This window comes from Perca fluviatilis, chromosome 6 (genome assembly GCF_010015445.1).
Source record: "Perca fluviatilis chromosome 6, GENO_Pfluv_1.0, whole genome shotgun sequence".
Classification (NCBI taxonomy): Eukaryota; Metazoa; Chordata; class Actinopteri; order Perciformes; family Percidae; genus Perca; species Perca fluviatilis.
The window spans coordinates 30,499,676-30,512,699 of NC_053117.1; the positions used below are offsets into that span (position 1 = coordinate 30,499,676).

Consider the following 13,024-nt stretch of genomic DNA (forward strand, 5'->3'; position numbering starts at 1 on the left):
CTTTTGTGAATTCATAAAAAAAAATGGCAAAATGCATGTCACACATCTTATGTATACACATCTCATAGAGCGGGATAATGAGGTAATTGTTGGTTCCTGCTGAATATAGTATAGGATGTAAACAAGCATCCTTCTGCTATACTGTGCATCACTATGTTTTGGCTCATTAACTACAAATTGCAAATATTTACATCACTGCAAGCCAGTTTCTGAACCATTCTATAGATTTTTTAGATTGATTACCTGTTTATATAAAAATCTAATTGCAGATATTTAACATAAGTACTAAATCATATTTAAACTCACATTATTTGTTTCTCAAAGACATATTGTCAAGTTTAAGGATCCTCCAACGTCTAAGATTTGCAAGTTGACTGCCAAAAGTAAAGAATTCATAAGCCATGTTGTTGGGAAATCAGGCCCAGAGGACAAGTAACAAGTAAACACACCTGTTGTGAAAACAATTATAAGAATTTAGTTACAAAATGAAATGAAATAAGTTACTATTAGTTGCATACCGGTTACCTATAGGTTTAAGACACTAGTTTGAGTCCAGCTGGAGACCTTTGTTGCATGTCAGCCTATCTCTGTCCTCTTATTTCCAGTCAGTTCTCTACTGTTAACTGTCTAACAAAAGCATAAAAAATTTTAACAAAAATAAGTTGCTCTTCAGTATTTGGCTTTCAAGTCTCAAATGGCAGTGTGTCCTTGAATGTACCAGAGAGAATTTTCCACAATGGTCCCTGCTCTGTATTACACTGCAAAAAGTGATTGGTGATTATATTATTTTTATATTTATATATATATATATATATATATATATATATATATATATATATATATATATATATATATTAGAAAACATAATAAATAAGGTTGATTAAGTGTTCTCTATAGTGTACTGTCTACCTCAAGCAAGACACAAGATTTTAACATCCTGAAAAGATAAATTAATGGCAATCAATGGCAGCATCAATAGAGGAAATAATCTAATAAGATGTATGGCATGTTTTTGATGAATGTCAAAGTTAAGTACTGCATATACAATTTTTATTTTAGGGTGAAACAACCAGAAGTTTAGCTGGTTTGTCCTTTTGACAGATAACATTACTGCTGGCATTCATTTTTGCACTGTTTCTCCACTTACTGTCAATCACCTAAAAAAAAGTCTACTTATAAAGAGTGTCTTTGTTAGCGCGCACGGCGGATCATTTCAAGCTAGGCAGAAGTTTATTAAAAAAAAATCTACATTTCAAATGAGTTGGGAATGTAATTTTACGCACAGTATCGGTAAATGCTGATAACTCTAAAGGACATTTAAAGCTTTAGTGCGCAACTATTTTATATTAATGAACGCCTGTTACATTCAAGCCATTGTCAAATGAGTAGCTACAAAGCTAATTAAGACTTTCAGCTCTACACAACTCTCTGTATTTCTCTGTATGTTTACAAAATGGTGCTGTCCAGTGACATAAGCGGCGTTTAGCTTTGGAGACGAAGAGGTCATAAAAATTACATGATAATTACCCCGTCTGAAGACGCCATCATGTTTTTTTAATCCTTTGTGTCCTCATTGATTAGACGGTTAAACGCTACTAGCAACTGAGTGGAGGAGGGGCGGCGGTGTTGGGCGATCACCGAAAGCTTGCATCGTGTGGATGCACCGGCACTGTTGTTGTCATTACTTAGAATTCCTCATATGGGCGACAGAAACTACGCACTATAGCTTTAAATGCAGGTGTTTCAGTGAATGTGTGTGTTTCTGTGTGAGCGCATCTCTGTGTGTTTTGGGTGGACCCTTACCGAGCTGGTGGGCCTTTCTGAGGCAGGAGAGGGAGGCGTTGAGTCGGGCGCACTCCTCTTCGTTGGCACCAAACTTCTGCAGCAGCTCACACACCTGCTCCTCGCTCATCTCCAGCAGGCCCTCCAGGGTTACCTCACCTGGGCTCATCTCCTGCAAAAACACACACATATGCAAACACATGACACACACATGGTTAAGATCTTATATTAATACATGGATCGCATGGTTTACAGTTAAAGAAGCACTTTGGCAGCCTCCAATGACAATGAAAAGACGTAGAGAAAATATTTACCGTTTTCAGTGATTATGTTTATCAGTTAAGTCAGTTTGTCAGTTAAAGCTCCATTGTGTAATTTTTTGAGTTGTTTCTTAGCAAAAATCTCTTTGTTCTTTCACAAATATCATTCATGTGTAATTACTTCCACCAACTAATGAAAGTATTCTCGTACGCGTAGAATCTGCCATTCAGAATCATTCAGAATACATACGAGCGACTCGCTCGAATGACGGCCGCCATGTTGCGCCTCCATCTTTAAAATACGTTAGCCAAAGAGGGACATATCTCCGCCTTTTGCACTTTTAAACTCAGTGGCACCGTGACGAATGTCAGGGAGGGGGAGAAAATAACGGAGTCGCCAAGGAAGTTAAAAAGAGAATTAAAACGACAACGCGACAGGCAAAGCAACAAGACCAAAGTTAATATTGGAGTGGCTTTTCCAAGATGGAAAGAGCTCATAACGAGCAAGGATTTTAAAAAGGGACGCCGAAGTTACCTGCTTTCTTCTCAAAAGGTAATTCTGCCTATCTGTGTAAATTCAAAGTTTTATAGTTGCTTGACAAACTATAGCATGGTTGTGCATAATGCGGAACGACGTCTAGGATAGTTTTCCTCGCATCAATGATGAAAAAGGATTGTCTACCTTGTAACATAAACGTAATCATATGTGTCGTGATTTCCCTGGCAGACAACTCACGTAATGGAGTTGTAACACAGACTAGCTACAGCTAGAACAGCTGTGTGTGAACGATACTAAGAGCTAATTTCGGTTTCATTGACATGATTGTTCATACTGCTCAGAGAAATATATTAAAAACACAAACCTCTGTTGCTTCTCTCCTACGCTGTAAACACTGCCTTACGCTATTAATCTCGTACAATATACAGAATAACGATAGCACTGATACTTTACTAACATTAGCTTGCATATGTTTGGGAACCTGATAGCTGATGTTAGCAATGAAATGGTACCAAAATAACGTAAAACTATTATTACACTGGAAGGAACACTCACGGACGGAGTCGTACTTCTTGGAATAATACGGCCACCGTAGGAGTTAAAATGCGCTCGGAATGGGAGGGGCTAGAAAGTAATATTCAGTTGGTTGTCATATACAATTTCACCGCTAGATGGAAGAAATTCTTACACAATGTAGCTTTAAGAATGGAAAGAGGTGATGGACTGTAAAAACGCCGGCTTGTCTGTTGAGCTTTTAATGCATGGATTTGGGTTTATCTCTTGCCACAAATGAAACACACCTACATTTTAAAGTAAAAAAAGCTGCAACCCCCTTGGCTGACTGTAATGGGCTGAGACACCTGCTGATCAAGTAAAAATGCCTGGAAATCAAATTTAAGCTTCAATGGCTCATTAATGGAACAATTATTTCTCAAACCAAAACACACATTAGAAGATGTGATAGTAACTATTGAGAGTGTAAAATTCGGAGGAAAAACTTGATTGACATTTCTATTTCAAGAGAAAAGTTGACCTTTAGAGGAACTGCAGCTTAAAACACTACTGCAGTGGCTGGAACATTCAGCAAAGGGGGTTGCTGCGGCTTGAGAAGAGACTGACTCACTAACATGGTATCAATATTAGCCAAAATAATATGGCTTAGTTCATCAATTCCAAAAACAAAAAACAAACACCAAACTAAAAGCAAATCACACACATTGCACACTCAAGTTAACCAACTTAGTCATTTAGTGATCACTTTCTAGTAAAGAATGTGAACGGTGAACACAGGTGACTTCAGACAGGAGACAAAATAAAGGAAATACCTAAAACTATGGAAGAAACATGCAACAAATGCAGATGTTTCCATAAAAAACACAAGCAGTCACTAGATGGTTTGATGATTATGAAAATGATGTAAATCATATTATATGGCCTTCACAGTCATCAGATATCAAAACAATTTAACACCTAGGGGAGATTTTGTTAGACAGCACTCTCTGTTACCGATCTATTCATTATCAGATACCAGATTTTATATTTGAGTAAAAATATCTAACATTCTCACACTATTATTATGGGAGATAAGATGAGCATCTGGCTGGACATATTTACCTCTGTGACCTCCTTCCTCAAGTTGACGATGCGGAACCAGTGGCAGAGGCGAGGGAAGTCCTCCAGCTCGACACTGCGCTCCTCTAAGGCCACTTTGCACTTACAGGACAGCTGGCGGCTGAAGTACTTTACCAACTTCCCCTGAGAACAAGAGGGACATATACAGTGACCTCATCACTATGTGTAGACAGTAAACCAACAACTGGACATAGCCCTGCATTATGGTCTTTTCGGGGATCAACTGTATACTGATGTAACACTGATGCAAAATACATACACATAACACAAAAAGAATACTGAAGTTTTGACCGTTTTTGTAGCGTTTGAAAAGCTTGCTTATCTTTATAAAAAATATTAAAGCTGCAGGATACAATTAAACCACAGCAACATACAGATTATACATGAATTCAATGTTGTGTCTAATTTCAATTTTGGAAGAAAATAGTTGCCATAGAAGTCATATGGGACCATGATTTTACTTCTGGAAAGAGAAGTTGTTCAAACACCATTTTTAGAGCACCACAAACAACAATGTATACACCTTATTTACAGGTCTTTACAGTGGATTTTTCAAAACCCCTTTCTTTAAAAAAAAAATAAGGGATTGTTAGCCTCATTTTACCCTTCTTAGTTTTGTTCTTTCATATTGTATCATCTGTTTGCCTGATTTTGCATTGTTTTGTCTGCAACTTTTTCTGCTGCTATCATGGCGTGGTTGCCCTTGCAAAAAGAAGTTAGGGACTTCATTGGTTAAAAAATTGTTATTTGGACAGTGGAGGCAGGTTATAAATTGAGAAACCATAGACAGACGTTTTAGGCCCCTGTGGAATAAGTTTAAATTCTACCAAAGAGTTTGAGAGAAAGACACTCAATCCCGCCAGATTTGGCAACAATTTTCTCACACTGACCTTTGACCTACTTATTATTTAGGCAAACATAATAAATCTAAAATATGCCTCCTTCCAACAATATAAGTTATAATGATTATGCAGACATCACACACATTTACATAACCATATCACCAGGGACTTATGGTCCAATACAAACACTGAGTAAGTGCATTGAACAAATCGACAATTGGATGTGCCAGAACTTTAAACAAAGACAAAACTGAGGTGGTTGTTTTTGGAGCCGGAGGAACTGACTTTTCAATCGAGCCAGAGGAACAAGTGGGCGCTTAGCTTCATGCTACGTTTACACATGGCCGGCTATTTTGATAAACGGACATTTCAACCTCTCCGTTTTCAAAAATAACATTGTGCACAGCTGTCAGTTTCCAGAAAAGGGTTCGTTTACATGTACCCGTGTATATATATATATGCCGTCAATGCAGCCAAGAGCACGCCAAACCTGTAGGTGGCAGTGTAACGAGTAGCTCAAGCCCACGTTAGCCAATCAGAATCCCGAAAATAGCAACAACAGCAAAGTATCACTTCCTCTTTCTCTCTCTCCTCTGCCTAAACCTCCGTTTGTCTCAGTTTACATGCAAACGTGCAAACAAAGATTTCCAAAATCTCCACTCTGGCCGGAGTTTTTAGAAAGACTCGGTTTCAGAGGCAAATTCTCCATTTGCGTGTAAATGAAGGACACAAACGAAGGGAAATGTCTCCGTTTGTAAAAATAACCATGTACGTGTAAACAGGGTCTCAATCGGCAATGTAAAAAACAACGGACAAAGACAGAAATCTAGTCGGACTTAGACCTGAATACCAAAAGCCACATTAAGACAATTATAAAGTCAGCCTATTATCATCTTAATATTATATCAAGGGTTAAAGGAATTATGTCTCAGCAGGATTTGGAAAAACTTGTCCATGCTTTTATCTTCAGTAGACTTGACTACTGTAGTGGTGTCTTTACAAGTCTCCCTAAAAAAATCAATTAGACAGCTGCAGCTGATTCAGAACGCTGCTGCTCGATTCCTCCCTAAGACATTGAAAGTGGATCACATCACTCCAGTTTTGAGGTCTTTACACTGTCTCAAAGAATTGGTATTAAAATATTACTTTTGGTTTATAAAGCACTAAATGGTTTAGGACCAAAATACATGTCTGATCTGCTGCTACACTATGAACCATCCGGACCTCTCAGGTTGTCTGGGACAGGTCTGCTATTTGTCCCCAGAGTCAGAACTAAACATGGAGAAGCAGCGTTCAGTTTTTTTAAGTACCACCTATCTGGAACAAAGTCCCAGAAAACTGCAGGTCCGCTGCAACTCTCAGTTCTTCTAATTCAAGGCTGAAGACTTTTCTTTTAGATGCTGCATTTTTTTTTTAAGAAATTGTTAATTTCTTACACTGCACTGTAACTTTTATTCTTGTTTTTCTTAGTGCTAAAAAAGGTCAGAAATGTGTCTCTTTACACAGGCGATGTGGAATCCTATCTAAAGCTGTCTGAAGATAACTGTAAATACAGTAAGATCATACTTCACGTAGCTGGTAATGATACCCGATTACGCAAATCGGAGATCACTAAAAATTTATATTAAGTCACTTTGTGCATATGCAAAGACAATGTCGGACTCAGTAGTTTTCTCTGCACCCCTGCCAAACCTGATCAGCAATGACATGTACAGCCGCATGTCATCCTTCCACCGCTGGTTGTCGGGGTGGTGCCCAGCTAATGATGTGGGCTACGTAGATAACTGGAGGGCGTTCTGGGGAAAGCCTGGTCTGATTAGGAGTGACGGCATGCATCCACTTTGGACGGAGCCGCTCTCATATCAAGAAATCTGACTGAGTCTATTATCGGTCATAAACCATGACAACCCAAGGTTGAAATCAGTAATCAGAGGTGCAGTGCTACGCGCTTCTCTGTGCTTCCGTTGGAGCAGTCGCCCACTCATAGTCCCATAACCACGGTGTCTGTCCCCGGACTCAGATCAGTTAAATCAAAGGTAAACAAAAGAGGAGCTATACTTAAGAACTAATTGGAATTAAAATTACCACTGCAATAATAGAACAGAATAGGAAAATTAGATGTGGATTATTAAATATTAGATCTCTGTCCTGTCTAAAGCAGTACTAGTAAACAATTTGATATCAGATAATGAAATTGATCTTATTCTGTCTTACCGAAACATGGCTGTGTTATGAAGAATATGTTAGTCTAAATGAAGCCACTCCTCCCAGTCATATTAATACTCAAATTCCTTGAGGCTCTGGCAGAGGAGGGGGAGTTGCAGCCACCTTTGATTCATGCCTGTTAATTAATCCTAAACCTAAACTAAATTACAACTCATTTGAAAGCGTTGTTCTTAATCTTCTACATCCAACATGGAAAACATTACATTATAAGGCCACGCACTGTTTTATCCACACCCTCGACCTTGTGCTGGCATATGGCATCGAAATTGAAGATTTAATAGTATTTCCGCAGAATCCTTTATTATCAGACCATTCTTTAATAACTTTCGAATTCTTACTACCCGATTATATGAAATTAAATAAAAGCTAGATGCCTATCTAACAGTAGCATTTAACTCAATGCCGTGACTTAATATAACAGAGGACTCTTATGTTAACTTTAGTCCCTACCAAATTGATAATTATGTAGACGGTGCTACAGCCTCGCTACAGACGACTTTAGACTCTGTTGCTCCCATCAAAAAGAAGATGATGAAACAAAGGAAACTAGCACCTTGGTATAACTCCCAATCTCGCAAATTAAAACAAACCTCACGAAAACTTGAAAGTAAATGGCGTTCTACCAATCTGGAAGAATCTTGTTTAGATTGGCAAGACAGTCTGAAAACATATAAGAAGGCTCATATTACTCATCACTAATAGAAAAAAATAAGAACAACCCAAGGTTTCTTTTCAGCACTGTAGCCAGGCTGACAGAGAGTCACAGCTCTATTGAGCCATCTATTCCTATAGCTCTGAGTAGTGATGACTTCATGAGCTTCTTTAATGATAAAATTATAACAATTGGAGATAAAATTCATCACCTCTTTCCCTCAACTTCTAACGGTTCACCTACAAATGCAGGACCACTAGAAAGAACGACAAGACCTGACATATACTTAGACTGCTTTTATACTATAGACCTTCAACAATTAATGTTAAAAGTCTCTTCAGCTAAGCCATCTACCTACCCATCCCAACAAGGCTACTTAAAGAAGCGTTACCCATGGTTAACACTTCATTACTAGATATGATCAATATGTCTTTATTAACAGGTTATGTAGCGCAGTCATTTAAAGTAGCTGTGATAAAACCTAGTCTGAAAAAAAACACCCTGGATCCTGAGGTCTTAGCCAACTACAGACCTATATCTAATCTTCCCTTTCTCTCCAAGATCCTTGAGAAGGTAGTCGCTAATGAGTTATGTGACTTTCTACATAGTAATAGTTTATTTGAGGACTTTCAGTCAGGATTTAGAATGCATCATAGCACAGAGATGGCACTGGTGAAAATTACTAATGACCTTCTAACTGCTACAGACAAAGGACTTGTCTCCGTACTTACTAGCTGCATTCGACACTACTGACCATACCATCCTGTTACAGAGACTGGAACATTTAGTTGGCATTAAAGGAATCACACTAAGCTGGTTTAAATCCTATTAATCTGATTGTTCTCAATTGGTAATTGTTAACGATGAATCCTTCAGGCATGCTAAAGTTAGCATGTTATTGTTCTGACAAGAACTAAGAAAAGAGATCATATTTCTTCTGTATTAGCTTCTCTGCATTGGCTTCCTGTGAAATCCAGGATTGAATTTAAAATCCTTCTCCTGACCTACAAAGCTCTAAACTGTCAAGCACCATCATATCTTGAAGAGCTCATAGTACCTTATTGTTCCACTAGAGCGCTGCGCTCCCAGAATGCAGAGTTACTTGTGGTTCCTAGAGTCTCTAAAAATAGAATGAGAGCCAGAGCCTTCAGCTACCAGGCTCCTCACCTGTGGAAACAGCTCCCAGTCTGGGTTCGGGAGGCAGACACCGTCACCACATTTAAGAGTAAACTTAAAACTCTCCTCTTTGGTAAAGCTTATAGTTAGGGAGTGAGGAGTTGCAGCGTTTGCCTAGACCGGCGTGGAAGGGTGTATTGCGCCAGACACGGCACCCTTCTCTTCTCTGCTTCTCTTCATAGTCATCAGAGTCATCTACCAACCCTTATAGAACTGGCTCAGGTTTGCCTTGCACCAGCTCTTAATTATGCTGTTATAGTTTTAGACTGCCGGGGGACTTCCTTTGACACACTGAGCTCCTCTCTCCTCTCTCTTTCCATCTGTGTGCATCCATGTCCCAGAAATGCTTGTTACTAACTTAGCTCTGGGGAGCTTATTCCCCAGAGTCCTTATGTTTTTTCGCCCAGCAGTTTTCCTTGGATTAGGGTGGAACCTAAATCATGGTTGCAGCTGTCCTGCTATGCCCTGCAGTGCTCTGCTATGCCCTGCAGTGCCTTGCTACGCCCTGCTACACCCTGTAACACCCTGCAGTGCCCTGCTACGCCATTAATTACTACAACTACTATTTCTAGTCATATTTCCATTATCTTTATTGTGACTATTATTGCCACTATTCATCACACAACCAACTGGCACCATCAGACACCGCCTACCAAAAGCCTGGGTCTGTCCGAGGTTTCTCCCTGAAAGGAGGTTTTCCTCACCACCCGAGGTTTCTCCTAAAAGGGAGTTTTTCCTCCCCACTGTCACACTAAATGCTTGCTCTTGGGGGAATTACTGGAATTGTTGGGTGTTTGTAAATTATAGAGTGTGGTCTATACCTACTCTATCTGTAAAGTGTCTTGAGATAACTCATGTTATGATTTGATACTATAAATCAAATTGAATTGAATTGAATAGATAACAACATGATGAGCAGCGGTGGGAAGGGGGGACTACAAAACACATTTCATGCTGAACCAAAAACATGAAATTAAAAACATGACAGCAAGAGGCTTGTGTTGAACAAATGAACCCAACTGTTGAATAAATCCATTAAAAAAGGGGTTATTGTTTGAATCATGTAAAATGCTTTTATCAATCTATCACTATAGCCCTGTTATTAAAAGTAATAGGTGATTATTGAAGTATGCCAGTGTAGCTGTCAACTTCATGTGTAAAGCCCATTCACTTATTTGTATTATTTATATTAATTTAGCTTGTCACACTTTAATTAATAATACATTTTTGGGAGGTTGTCATTATCATATCCCACAATTTTCTCATATTTCATATTACCTGTATTTTAGGTTGAAAGTAAGTGACATATACTGAAATATTTTGCAGTTAATAGCGCGTTCCTCTCCTGGCCTTCAATTATATGGCAAACAGTATCCTATTTATGACACTGCTCTATTTAATACATCCTATTAAAAATGTATTGCTAATTGAAGAGCTATTTCTTGGTAAGTAGGAGGACAGTGCAATGACCTGGCAGTGAACCTGTGCTGGAGAAGTAAAGAGATAATGAAAGGGTGCTTCGTGGGACAGAGCTGGGTTCACTCTAGTGTCATGGGGTCACAAAATAATCTAAATAGATCTTCAATAAATGCATAAAGAATTAAATAATAAATGAAATTATAACAGTAATACATGGAATGAATACATAAGTAATTGTATAAGTCATATACATATAAAAATATATCATAATAAATAATGTCATCATGCGTTTATGTTGTATATATTTTTACTGTGAATCTATTTGGTAAAATCTCTGCTTGTCAGTCGTCACAGACAGGAATAGGCATATCATTAGATTTTATAATTAATCTACACTCTTCTCTGATCTCTGCTCTCTGCTCCTCCACAGCCAGTCTGAACTCCATTTCTTATGCTGACTGACCCCTTATTAAGTGACAACTTTTAGTTTATGGCTTGAATCAATTACTAAATGACTAAAGGATTTCCCCTTTATGCAAAGGGACAATGCAGACCATAGTCTACTATACTATATACCGGTACTTATATTAAGGCTTCAACATTAGCACCATCTACCAGCCAAATGCGGGTAAAATATGCAAGCGGCTGGTAGATTTGTTTCACTCACCAGCCAAAAAAAACAATGGTAATCTATTGAGTGGCTGGTAAAAAGTTCATTTTGAACCCTGCTTATATTGTAAGTATATCAAATACATATATTTTATGCAAACAAGGCAGCTCATAATTCAGGACAACCCCAAAAGGCATCCTGTTTTAGTACAAACTCAACTGTTGTACTTAAGTTCAATTTTAGGTAGTTGTACTTTGCAGTATTTACTGAATTCTACATCTGGGAAAACAGTTTTCTCTGCAATAAACAGTTTTGACAGCCAGAGTTACTCGTTACTTTACAGATTTTACACAAAACATTAAATCAGTTTTTTGTTATGGATTAAACTAACAAACTGTATTTAGCTCAAACATGGCCCTCTGCAATATAAATGTTACCTACACATCAATGCATCAGTAATAATAATATAATATGTAAGATGTACCCACAGCAGCCATTTTTCTGCATTATGAGTACTTCAACATTTGATAATGTATAGATACTTGAGTACTTTTGAAGAAGAATTTTGAATGCAATACTTTTACTTACAGTATAATAAAGTATTTTTACACTGTGGTATTGCTGCTTTTATTTTCACTTAAGAAAATGATCTGAATACTATTTAAACCACTGCTTATATTTTGTTTGTTCACAACTCTTTAATAGTCATTAAAACATGTCCCTTTCTGCCATACTGAAGGCCAGACTGTTAACATGTATACTGTACATTTTACTTTGTGATCTGGCAACTTTTTACTTCGAGCACAGTGTGCTGCACGTAGACAAGCAGCTAACGACATCCAGGAGCAAATGATTAAAGTATGAGACATCTGCAAAACTATATCAGATACAGTATATTTTTACGTTTGATACATCTTTTTAGTGACATTGCAGAGAAAAGAATTAATATGTTGAAGAAAAGATATTTTGTTTTGACTGTACTTACTTCCTATAACATGACAAGCAAGATTTACAGCAAGAATAGTGAAGCAACTTTGAGCTGAAAAAAATCGGTCTGCTTAAAACAATGTTAGAATAATGCCCAGGCCCACAGTGGGTGACGTGATGCTTGAAGACTTAAGGATGATACATTTTAATGGCCCTATTCCAAACATACACCTACAAAATGACTGCTAGAAAGTAGACAGCGCTGGCCTAAATCAGTGCATACCAAAGTAGAAACCTGTGGAGGAGGGACTCGCAAGTCACCTCTGAATGCAGAAACCCCTACAGCAGCTGCCCACGGCTGCACACATTTAACCTGGCTAAATGTGTTGACTTCTTACTGATCATAGTCTTACAATATCTATAAGTCTCATGCAGTGGTGGAATGTAACTAAGTACATTTACTTAAGTACAAATTTGAGGTACTTTTTCTTCTCATGCCACTTTCTACTTCTGTTTTCACAAAATTTCAGAGAAATATTGTACTTTGTACTCCATTAATCTGACAGCTTTAGTTACTAGTTACTTTACAAATTAAGATTTTTGCAGACAAAACACATTATACGTTACACGTTTATAAAATATGATGTTTTATTATAAATTAAACTACCCAAAAATATAACGGCCTACATGTCCAGCTGAAATGATTAGCCGATTCAACACAGAACTGTTTTGATCGTTTCCGGGTTCCAAAATGTGAGGATTTATCTGCATCGAGTACTTTTACTTTTAAGGCTATTTTCCTGATGATACTTACATACTTTTACTTAAAGTAACATTTTCTATCCAGGACTTTTACTTGTAACATAGTATTTTTTACAGTGTGGTATTAGTACTTTTACTTAAAGGGGTGATAGAATGCAAAACCGATTTTACCCTGTCAAAGTTGACATATCAATAACGACAGTTCGGTGGGTAAATAGGACATACATAGAAGCTCAA

The 13,024-nt window shown here is 37.8% G+C and overlaps 1 protein-coding gene across 2 annotated transcripts in view; it reads right to left on the reverse strand.

The window, feature by feature from the left end:
- ksr2 (kinase suppressor of ras 2) overlaps positions 1–13,024 on the reverse strand; it is a 103,919-nt gene that overhangs the window by 82,161 nt on the left and 8,734 nt on the right. For both annotated transcript variants that reach the window (XM_039803687.1, XM_039803689.1), the window contains exons 2-3: positions 4,156–4,296; positions 1,804–1,954 (exon numbers count right to left, since the gene is read on the reverse strand). In XM_039803687.1, the coding sequence (XP_039659621.1) occupies positions 1,804–1,954; positions 4,156–4,296 (292 nt within the window). The remainder of the gene's footprint in view (positions 1–1,803; positions 1,955–4,155; positions 4,297–13,024) is intronic.